The 11953-nt window shown below is 35.8% G+C and overlaps 1 protein-coding gene across 1 annotated transcript; it reads left to right on the top strand.

The window, feature by feature from the left end:
• Nucleotides 1–302: 302 nt before the first annotated feature.
• Nucleotides 303–10540, top strand: LOC134647519 (general odorant-binding protein 83a-like). The gene is made up of 6 exons (XM_063501870.1): nt 303–377; nt 5781–5856; nt 8488–8576; nt 9463–9565; nt 10068–10138; nt 10431–10540. Exons 1-6 carry the CDS (start codon nt 303–305, stop codon nt 10446–10448), a joined length of 432 nt encoding a protein of 143 aa, XP_063357940.1. The 3' UTR covers nt 10449–10540.
• The last annotated feature ends 1413 nt before the right edge of the window (nt 10541–11953 follow it).

Below are 11953 nucleotides of genomic sequence, written 5' to 3'. Positions count from 1 at the left end.
TTTTAACAGATATATTTTGTTTAAGGAAATAATAATGAAATCAAATAAAGAAGAGGAAACAATTATTGTGGAAGAAGCTTCGTAACTTTTCTAACAACCAACTAAAGCGGCATTATTTATTTTTATCTGATCTATTAACAAGTACGTATAGTTACGAGCGTAATGCATATAAAATTATGTTGTCGATTTAAGTTTTAATGCGACTTCTATTTCGGATCCGGCAGCCATTACGCGGCATAATTGTGTGAATAAAAGCGCAGCGCATGCCATCGACGCTCACTGGCCCTGTAGCATCGGGAGCCATGTCCAGGTCGCTGCCACTGCTGCCAGTGCTCTGCGCGCTGGTGGCTCTGGCTTGCGGTGGGAAGGAAACGCCAGTGAGTATTTTCAGTTTTTTTAGTCTAGCAAACCAATTTGGCCTGGCAAACCAATGTTGTCAGTAGTAAACTGCAGCAAATTTTAAAAATGTAGGCGCTAAGGGTCGGCTCCTAAAGCTAAGGCTCACATACTTACTTATGATATTTGTAAATAGCTATAGAATTCTAGATTTTATGTAGGTATAAGTGATGCTTTGCATGTTTAATTTGCACACCTGCACGCAGGTTGAATGCGTGGAACTGTTGTACTTTTAAGACCTATTGTAACCGTGTTCTTGCAAATAAAAATTTATGATTTATGATTTATGATTTACTGATTTGTATTTTTGCGCATTTCCTACAAAAAAATTGGTTTGCTAGTCTATACTTAGTAGCTTATATTCATTTCTTACATTAAAAAATTATAAACTCCCACACATTACTTTTTGGATATAAGATATAACTAAGTAATATCTGGGCGACCGAGCTTTGCCCGGTAAACATATAAAAACTCGAAAATCAGCGTTTTCCCAGAGATAAGACCTAGCTAGATCGATTTTTTGCCCCCGAAAACCCCCATATATGTACCAAATTTCATCGAAATCGTTAGAGCCGTTTCCGAGATCGCCGAAATATATATAATAATAATAATATAATAATAATTCAGCCTTTATACGTCCCACTGCTGGGCACAGGCCTCCTCTCATGCGCGGGAGGGCTTGGGCTATAGTCCCCACGCTAGCCCAATGCGGATTGGGGACTTCACATACACCTTTGAATTTCTTCGCAGATGTATGCAGGTTTCCTCACGATGTTTTCCTTCACCGAAAAGCTAGTGGTAAATATCAAATGATATTTCGTACATAAGTTCCGATAAACTCAATGTACGAGCCAGGATTTGAACCCGCGACCTCCGAATTGAAAGTCGGGCGTCATATCCACTCGGCCACCACCGCTTATATATATATATATAAACTAGCTGTTGCCCGCGACTTCGTACGCGTGGATTTGTATATTGGTGGTTATAAATTCTACATTAGCTTAGAACATTATGCAGCAAAAGATAGCAGTAGGGACGGTTAATCATTTGTTAATTATTATACAACGCATGAGATTTGTCTTTCACAACCTGGCTAATACGAAGTTTCAAGCCCCTAACTGAATAAAATTGTTCTCGATATAATCTCTCTCAACTCCCAGAAGATTTTCAAGTCCACTATTTAATAAAACCTACTACCTAACTACCTATTTACAAAGTTTTAAGTTCCTGGCTTTAAATAAAATTTGAACCCTCTACCAACTCTCAACCCGTTTAAACCTTTAGGGGATGAATTTTTAAAAACGCTAAAATTACTTTTCTTGTTTTTTAATATTATGCCTTTATACAACGATTCAAGTCCCGCACTCAAATAAATATTTGGGTTCCATACAAATTTTCAACCCCCTTTTCACCACCTTGGGGGATGAATTATCAAAGACTCTGAAATTAGTTTTCTTTTCTCTTAATAAAATACCTTTTTACGAAGCTTCAAGTTCCTAGCTTTAAATAAAATTAAAACCTATACAAACTTTCAACCCCTTTTTAACCCTTTTAAGGGATGAATTTTTAAAAACGCTGAAATTACTTTTCTTGTGCTCTAATAATATGGCTTTATATAAAGATTTAAGTCCCGCACTCTCAAAAATATTTGATCTCCATACAAACTTTCAACCCCTTTTTCACCTCCTCGGGGGATGAATTTTTAAAAACGCTGAATAGGTTTTCTTGTTTTATAATAAAATACCTTTTTACGAAGTTTCAAGTTCCTACCTTTAAATAAAATTGGAACCCTATACAAACTTTCAACCCGTTATGGACCCTTATAGGGGATGAATTTTTAAAAACGCTAAAATTACTTTTCTTGTGTTCTAATAATGTGGCTTTATACAAAGATTTAAGTCCCGCACTCTCAAAATTATTTGATCTCCATACAAATTTTCAACCCATTTTTCACCTCCTCCGGGGATTAATTTTTAAAAACGCTGAAATTAGTTTTCTTGTTTTTTAATTTAATACCTTTTTGCGAAGTTTCAAGGTCCTAGCTTAAAATAAAATTTGCACCCCAAGACAAAGTTTCATCCCCTTTTTAACCCCCTTACGGGTTGAATTTCCTAAAACGTCGCAATTACTTTTTTTTGTAATCGGCTATTATGCCTTTCTAAGAAGTTTCAAAGCATATGTAATGGATTCAAACTTTCAACCCCTTTTTAACCCTGTTAGGGGATGAATTTTCAAAAACGCTGAAATTACTTTTCCTGTCTTATAATAATATCCTCAATTACAAAGTTTCAAGTCCCACACTCACAAAAATATTTGATCTCCATACAAACTTTCAACCCCTTTTTCACCACCTTGGGGGATGAATTTTCGAAAACACTGAAATTAGTTTCCTTGTTTTTTAATATAATACATTTTTACAAAGTTTCAAATTCCTAGCTTAAAATAAAACTTGTACCCCATACAACCTTTCATCCCCTTTTTAACCCCGTTAGGGGTTTAATTTTTAAAAACGCTGAAATTACTTTTCTTGATTTCTATTAATATGGCTTTATACAAAGATTCAAATCCCGCACTCTCAAAAATATATGATCTCCGTACAAACTTTCAACCCACCTCGGGGGATGAATTTTTAAAAACGCTGAAATTAGTTTTCTTATTTTTTAATTTAATACCTTTTTGCGAAGTTTCAAGGTCCTAGCTTAAAATAAAATTTGCACCCCAAGACAAAGTTTCATCCCCTTTTTAACCCCCTTACGGGTTGAATTTCCTAAAACGTCGCAATTACTTTTTTTTGTAATCGGCTATTATGCCTTTCTAAGAAGTTTCAAAGCATTTGTAATGGATTCAAACTTTCAACCCCTTTTTAACCCTGTTAGGGGATGAATTTTCAAAAACGCTGAAATTACTTTTCCTGTCTTATAATAATATCCTCAATTACAAAGTTTCAAGTCCCACATTCACAAAAATATTTGATCTCCATACAAACTTTCAACCCCTTTTTCACCACCTTGGGGGATGAATTTTCGAAAACGCTGAAATTAGTTTCCTTGTTTATTAATATAATACATTTTTACAAAGTTTCAAATTCCTAGCTTAAAATAAAACTTGTACCCCATACAACCTTTCATCCCCTTTTTAACCCCTTTAGGGGTTGAATTTTTCAAAATCGCTTCTTATCTCGTGTACACTTTATAAATGCAACCTAGTGTGCAAATTTCAACTTTCTAGCATTTGTAGTTTCGGCTCTGCGTTGATGAATCAGTCAGTCAGTCAGGACACTTGCATTTATATATATAGATAAATAAACAAGAATTGCTCGTTTAAAGGTATAAGATGTATACCTACTACGAGTGCTGTTTTTTTTATCGATTTGTAAACTTTCTGTATTTTTGTCTTCTTTTCACAATCTTTATAAGTTGGCACACAGACGTATTCCACGTAGGGTTGCCAACCGTACTATATTATATAGTATTGTACTATATTTTGGCTCTCTGTACTATATATTTTTGGAAAAATATATAGTACGCTAAAATACTATATTTCCGATTAAACGTATTTGGTGTCTCTGACCATAGGGCTTTAAATCCAGGGCTTGATTTTACTCGCTAAACTGAGCTACTTTTACTGTGGGACAAACCCTAAAATCGGGGAAAATTTTTTGCCTTTTCCATAGAAAACGTCGACATCTGATCAGCTAAACTGTATGAAAAAGTAAAAAATTTTTTTAGAGATTTCGGGGTTGGTGCCATAATAAAAGTAGCTCAGTTTAGCGAGTAGAATCAAGCCCTGGATTTAAAGCCCCATGGTCAGAGACCCCCTGTATTACACTGATGTATAGTATTTTATCTAAAAGTACTATATTTTTTTGAAATGTACTATATTTTTGATGCCTTATTCTGGAAAATACTATATTCCACCAAAAAATAGTTGGCAACCCTAATTCCACGTCCCGTGAGGTTATGAAAGGTTTCACATTTACTTTATTTCATCGTCACCACAAGTGCCCTATTCTCAAAACAAGTACACGTAGGTAGACATATGGCATTAGCGAAGTCGCATCACATTTTTCGAGTTAGTTTATGAGCTGCAAGGTAAGGGCTTTCATTCACTAAACTCACCGAGCTAGTCATATGTGAAAAACCAGTATACCTAAGCGATGATCTTATCGATGTTTCTTATATAAAGGTGAACTGGTTCTAAAAGTAAGTTTACAATAGAGGTAGAATATTTGTGAATTAGACAGAAGGGTTGACGGATGAGGCGGTGCGAAGCGCTCGACACTATTACTCAATGTCGCTCTTAGAGCATACGTAATGCAGCCACGGCGCAAGTTCCAATATGACACGTTAGTAACTGTAACTGCTGGGGCCTGTTTATCAAAAGCTTGTAACTTGTAATACACGTGGAAGTCCCTTTTTGACAGCTTTTGTTAGAAAGGGACTATCACTTGTATTACAACAAGTTACAAGCTTTTGATAAACAAGGCACTGGTAGTGTGAAAGAAGTATGCATTGCATTTTGATTTCGAATTTCAATTTTGTAATGGTAAAAAAATTAAAAAGGACTCTGGTTTTGTTGTGGAGTTTACCCCTCAGCCATTTCTGTCAGTAGAAAATTCGCGCCTTTTTCTACTGTCAAACTTTGTAGTTCTATAAAAGTGTAATAAGTTTACGTGATCTTTCGAAATAAAATTCTGTGTATAATAATAGTGAAATGAAACTCACCAATTTTATACTTCAGTGGTAAATATTCACCTTGTGAGAATGGAGATGAATTCTGGCCATTTTAAATATTAAACACCATGATACAAGTTGATGCGCATTGGGTTAGTCCCCTTGGAATCACAACTTAATAATTTTCTTTGAAATGTTATCTCATTTTTAGTAACATCTTTTTTGCTCTGACGTTATTCACAAAGCAAAGACATGTAGATACGGGGCACGTAGCGAGTGAATAATAAAATATATAGGCACTACACGACTTGTCAATTTTTTATCACTCTTATATATATTATGACACATACGTGTTGATGTCCCAGATTGTATGAATAAGCACCTGCTGTGAATAAATAGTTGTCTGTCTTTATTTTGACAATATTCGAAACGTTATCTTTTTTGCTTATTTAGTGTAAGTACACTAAGTAATGCTTGGGTGTTGTTAGGGGAGCAGTGTGATTACCCTTAAAATCTCGAAAAGTAACTGGAGGCTTAAAGAAAAAAATGCGGACATTTTTATTCTAATACAATCTACCAACTGTATACATATGTATCTACTTTTAACTGTCATAAAAACAAAATACATTTTTAAGTATATTTAAAGGTATTATTTCATAGCGAATGTAAGAATGTCAAGATGGAATTTATAAAGTATAAAAACGATTTCAGGTGTTCAGTGATGAAATCAAAGAAATAATACAACACGTTCACAACGAGTGCGTCGGCAAGACCGGGGTCGCCGAGGGTGAGTTCGCAAAAGAAAATTGTATTTCCACTTACCTTTGTTCTACGCTCGCATGCGAGTGACGTCAAACATTCAGCCCGCTAAACCTAACACCATAGCTCTAAGACGCTCTTAGATAGGGCTGCCACATTTCTATAGAAGCTCAGAAAAAAGCAATAATGAAATAAGAATGCAAAGTAAAATTAAAGTAGGTACCTGATGCCGTAATGGCATTCATCGTTTTTTTAGTCTCTCGTAAATTATTGGAAAGCAAGGATGATCACCTAAATTATACTGGTGGCAACCCTATTCTCGATTTGTCTCTATTGTAACTGTGGCGAAGCCAGTCGGCTTTTATAAAGGACTCATTTCTTAAGTCTGCCATTAGTTTTCAAGAGCTTTAAGTGTGTTTTTGTAGAAAGTGTGTAAACATGCATTTGTCATTTTTATATTTTTCCCTACTGTTTTCAAACACTAGGCTCGTAAGTACCTACAGCAACGTCAAGATTTCATTTATATACTTAAACACATTAATTTACTTGTATCAGTGACATAAAATACACATAAATCCCTCTACTCTATATTATGCTGTGTATATTTTTTTACATAAATGTGAAAACTGCCGTAGTACGGATATGATATTTGTAGATTTTGCCAACGAGTCTTCTGAAAAGGTTAAATAATTAAAACTCCAACAACATGAAACAATTATGCTACACATAGGTAATTGCTAAGCCTTTTTTACAGTTACCTATCCCCATAAATTATTTTATCTACCCAAATATCATAAACCCTCCATGATGCGTCCAAGAACCACACATTATGACCACCATAAAAATATACTGTTTTGTTAGAACAAATTTCTTATCTGTAACAATGTTATTATTGCTAAATAATAACATCGATTTCGATAATATTATGCATTCAAATTTCGAACATCTTTGAAAAACAAAGAAATTTGATTTGACCTCTATTCTAATATCAGTCGAGATGACGTTTAGTTCGAAATGAATTGTTAATTTTCAAACAAATTTGACAAATGTCGCACGTAAGTAAGATATCGAACGATATGATAGTTGGGGCCGACTCTAGTTTGCCTCTGAATTAAAAAAAAAAAACTATGACAGCTGCCAGAAAACTTTTCAATACTGCCATTACAGGTTAAAATTTGTTTTGTTGCATAAAATTGTTCAATTTGTTGAATTTAAACCATAAAATGAGCGATCAAGATGATATATATGTCGGCGGCAGATCGTAAAATCGGGCATATCGAGATATTCCTAGGCATACCATGAAACGCCGCCATTTCATGATCTGACTAGCGACTACCAGCCATATCGTTCAAACATCAACGTTTGACGATTTGCCTAGCGACGTTTAGGCATATCAAATAAGTAGGGTGTGATATTCCTAGGCATATCATGAAACGCCGGCATTTCATGATCTGCCTAGCGCGACCATCAGCCATATCGTGCAAACTCAAGGGGTGATATTCCTAGGCAGATCATGAAACGCCGGCATTTCATGATCTGCCTAGCGACCACCAGCCATATCGTGCAAACCTCAATGGGTGATATTCCTAGGCAGATCATGAAACGCCGGCATTTCATGATCTGCCTAGCGACGACCAGCCATATCGTGCAAACCTCAAGGGGTGTTATTCCTAGGTAGATCATGGAACGCCGGCATTTCATGATCTGCCTAGCGCGACCACCAGCCATATCGTGCAAACCTCAATGGGTGATATTCCTAGGCAGATCATGAAACGCCGGCATTTCATGATCTGTTTCATGATCTGCCTAGCGCGACCATCAGCCATATCGTGCAAACCTCAATGGGTGATATTCCTAGGCAGATCATGAAACGCCGGCATTTCATGATATGCCTAGGAATATCTCATCAATTATTTTACGATGCGCCCGGTATGAAGCTAGGAATATCAACGAATACATTGGTCTGACCGATCTGCCGCCTCTTTTATAAGGCAGATCGTGATACGCCTGGGTTAATCTTAGTCAGATCATGAAATGGCGGCGTTTCATGATATGCCTAGGAATATCTCGATATGCCCGATTTTACGATCTGCCGCCGACATATATATTTCGGCGACGCCTCCTGATATCCGTGACAAAGCAACTAACGTTATAAATGACTTATTACCAGCTAAGTCAAGGAAACAATACAAAGGAACATACTTCTGTCCGAGCTGGGCAAGTGAATTATAATAATTGCACCATCCAAACTGTAGGTAAATAATTATTATTGTTCTAAATAATTTTCTTCATTTTCGCATTTGTTTTCTGTTTTATTTTACTAATAATTGTTGTTAGTGGCCCTGAACAACACCCGCGATGCCGGTCATAATATGCGGCTCCTGAATGCATCATGAAGGCTTATGATATGTGGGTAGATAAAGTAGTGTATGTAACTGTACATAATTAGGCATTAAAACACTCGTGTGATCCTTTTAAGAAACTCCGTTCGTTTCTTAAACCCACACTCGTGTTTAATGCCCTTCATTATGTACAGTCACATAAACTACTATTTCAACTGTCAATGTCGTCACCTCTACTCCCTTTCACTTCTATTGTTTTGAAAAACATGTCTCGCGTTTGAGTACATTAAAGAGTCTTTATTCTTACTTGCCCCCAGAGGATATAGTGAATTGCGAAAACGGCATATTTAAGGAAGACACCAAATTGAAGTGCTATATGTTTTGCCTGCTGGAAGAAGCGAGTCTCGTGAGTTGTTTTGTTTATTTCTTTCCATTTAGGTTTCAGGCTTATAAAAAATAGTTAATGTTATTAAACTGCTTAAATACTTCGCATGGTATTTTTAGCCTAGTAAATAATCATTGATAGATAAGTACCTATGAATATTGCATGACAAGAAAAAAATATTTTATATTTGTATTTTTCTTATTGAGCATGAGCAAGTAGGTCACGAGAACCTTTAAAATATACAGAAACGTCATTCTTCTTTTAGTATATTGTATTGTAGTCCTGGCGTTTTTCCGTAACTCGAAGTTTGATTTATTGAATTACCTATTTTTGTATCGTATCATTCGTACCGTTGTGACACTCGACAGGAGGTAGGTAGGTGCAATATAAGGCGTAATAATAGGGTATTTGACATTTTTTTTATGAATGGTATCAGTCGATCAGGTTTGTTTTGAGGATCAAATGTCTGTATGGGACCCATTGTCTTAAAGCAATACAAAAGTCACAAATGATGGTCAAAGTCTGGCACTCGCACTTATACTGACGAAACGCTGTGAACAAAATCGCAATACATAGTGACGTCATCATGTAAAAGCCGTTTCAATGTATGGAAAACAAGGACATTGCGATTTTGTCGGTGAAATATTGCGTTTATGTATATGATTGATGTACAATATTTTTTTAAATAAAATGTAAGCAATCGAATGGTACCTATCATTATTTTTTTCCTATATTTAGAAGTTATTTTTTTTTACATTAAGGTCTTGTATTTTTTTTTATATTCACACATATTTTTTAAATTTCCAATGTATTGTGATAAATTGCTCATTTTCTATCTATTTAACTAGATTTAGTTATAAAATTCAACACGTCAAATAAATACCCTATTCTTGGTTTTGCCTGGCAGGTGGATGAAAATGATATGGTGGACTACGAAATGATGGTGAGCCTGATTCCCGAACAGTACTCCGAGAGAGTTTCCAAGATGATATTTGCGTGCAAACATTTAGGTCAGCATTATCATTATTTATTTAAAGTTATCCCAGTTCCTTATTTAAAGTGTTTTCGAAAAACGTAACACTATATTCAGCATCAACTGTAGTGGATGAAACAACGCACCGTAAAGGTATCTGCCACCCTCAAATACTTTTATATAATTATCTACCTCTACAGTTCGTGTTCAAAAGTAAATATGTGTCTAGGGTTTGCAATCCGGATCGTAGATCTATGAAATTATCCCTATCTGGATCCGGATCCGCGGATATTCCCATACATTTCGGATCCATCGTGCAAACCCTATATGTGTCCCAATCTGATTGATGTACATTAGAGACATATAAGTATCTTTTTGTTAGGCTAATTATAAAATGAGAGAGAATACTTTTGACTTGACGCGTAGTCTGATCCGCTACTTTTGATGCGACTATGCGTTTACGAAACCTCTATAAGCCCAAAGAGATGTATTTACTATAAAATAGGGCCATTAGTAACTTAAATAATATATTTTTTTAGATACACCTGACAAAGATAAGTGCCAGAGGGCATTTGACGTTCACAAATGTTCATATTCAAAGGATCCAGATGTAAGTAAAGTTTTATTTACATATATGTATGTATAAGTCGCATTTTCAAAAATGTTCGTCTAATTGAGACCAGTAAAAAAAATACTTTATAATCTGAGTACCTAATCAGAACTTCATGATTTTCATGAACGTTTCTGACTCATTTTTGGCGAGTTACTTAAATATTCTAACCGACCTAAAGGACTGCCTCATAAAATATTTGTCACTTCTCATTCTTACGAAAGGTTCATGCTTAACAAATATTTCATGGATACAGGAGTTCTATTAATAACTTGTTTGTATTCCTTTTCAGTTATATTTCTTATTCTAGACTATGAGTAAGCTTGTGTGCTGACAAAAAAGAGAAGATTATGGTAACAGTAATTATACTCCTTGAGTGCAAATACTTGTTTTCATTCAATGTAAAACCCTACATACTTTCTTGTATAATTCCTGTAAAGATGTACATTGTACATTTTTCACCGACCGTAAACATTGAGACAATTGTAACATATAAATAAATAGCTATAGCTGTAACTTGTAGGGTTTGATAACGCTAGATCTTCAGGCACCGAAATATCTAAAACTAAAAAAAACCTTGTAATAAAAAGCGTACTTCAAAAATTTTTCTTAGGCCAAATATAATTGCAAGTCATATTGCCACTGTCTAGAGAGCAGAAAATACTTGTAAATAAAGTCGTAATTTGGCGCTTGCCGCAGGCTCTTGGCCGCCTATTTTTCATGAAATCTCGCTGAAGTTTATTCAGATCTTGAAAGAAGTATAATGCTGAGGAATTAATTTGCTTTACGAGATTTTTTGGGGAAAATAAATGAGTTCGAATCTTGTAAAACGTGTAATTGCGATCTTTAGTGAAATTAAATCCGCGGGAGTTCCACGAGTGAGCGGGGCCAATTTTAAAATTCATTTTACAAAGGGAGCACTGGTTGTGTTTTGTTTTCCTTTATGAAAACCAATTAAGCAGAATTTAAGAAGAATATTATTGTCTAACAGAAATATATTTTAATTAAGTTACTTTTTAAAAAATATGGGGCAATGGGAAAAAAATAGGTTTCTAGATTCAAGTATTTTTTCAAATAAGGAAGTACTTAAGAGGCCGGTATCGATTTTAGTCGCAAAAATGTAAAATTGATAGATTTAGTCGATGAATATAGTATAGATCCGACGTACGTTGGACTCGTTGGTACAATTTATACTAACAGTACAGCCAACATTAAATTACACGCACCTGGTCCTGTGTTTAAAATAGAGAAAGGCGTCAAACAGGGCGATCCGCTGTCTCCGAAACTGTTCACCAGTTGCCTAGAGGAGATATTCAAAAAGCTGGCGGTCTCGTGGGAGGGGCTGGGCATTGTCGTCGGTAATAAACGGTTAACTAACCTGCGTTTTGCCGACGACATTGTTCTTTTCTCCCACACGGCATCTCAACCGCAACACATGCTACAAGATCTCAGCACTGCGAGCCTTGAAGTTGGACTCACAATGAACAGAGCGAAAACTAAGTTGATGACCAACGGAGCCAAATATGGGGTCACGGTAGATGGGCAGGATATACAGTATGTTGATGAGTACATTTACTTGGGCCAGATAGCTTCCTTCGAAAACAGGCAAATCATAGAACTCAATAAACGTATCGAAAACGCCTGGAAGAGCTTCTGGTCCATGAAGGCGCTATTGAAGGGTGACCTTCCGTTGTGCCTCAAGCGCAAACTCATCGACATGTGTATTCTGCCTATCCTAACCTATGGCGCTCAAACTTGGTCATTAACGGAGGCTCTAAAGTCCAAACTCAAGGTATGCCAGCGAGCGATGGAGCG

Source organism: Cydia amplana, chromosome 4, assembly GCF_948474715.1.
Source record: "Cydia amplana chromosome 4, ilCydAmpl1.1, whole genome shotgun sequence".
Taxonomy (NCBI): Eukaryota; Metazoa; Arthropoda; class Insecta; order Lepidoptera; family Tortricidae; genus Cydia; species Cydia amplana.
The sequence above is the reverse complement of the archived record's forward strand: the minus strand, read 5'-3'. Positions and strand labels throughout refer to the sequence as shown.

What these genes read in the sequence shown, in the direction of transcription:
- LOC134647519 (XM_063501870.1), top strand. Translation starts at nt 303, where the DNA reads ATGTCCAGGTCGCTGCCACTGCTGCCAGTGCTCTGCGCGCTGGTGGCT. An exon ending in TGCTGGAAGAAGCGAGTCTC is followed by an intron (nt 8,577 to 9,462) that starts GTGAGTTGTTTT and finishes TTTGCCTGGCAG; the next exon opens with GTGGATGAAAATGATATGGT. An exon ending in ATTTGCGTGCAAACATTTAG is followed by an intron (nt 9,566 to 10,067) that starts GTCAGCATTATC and finishes ATATTTTTTTAG; the next exon opens with ATACACCTGACAAAGATAAG.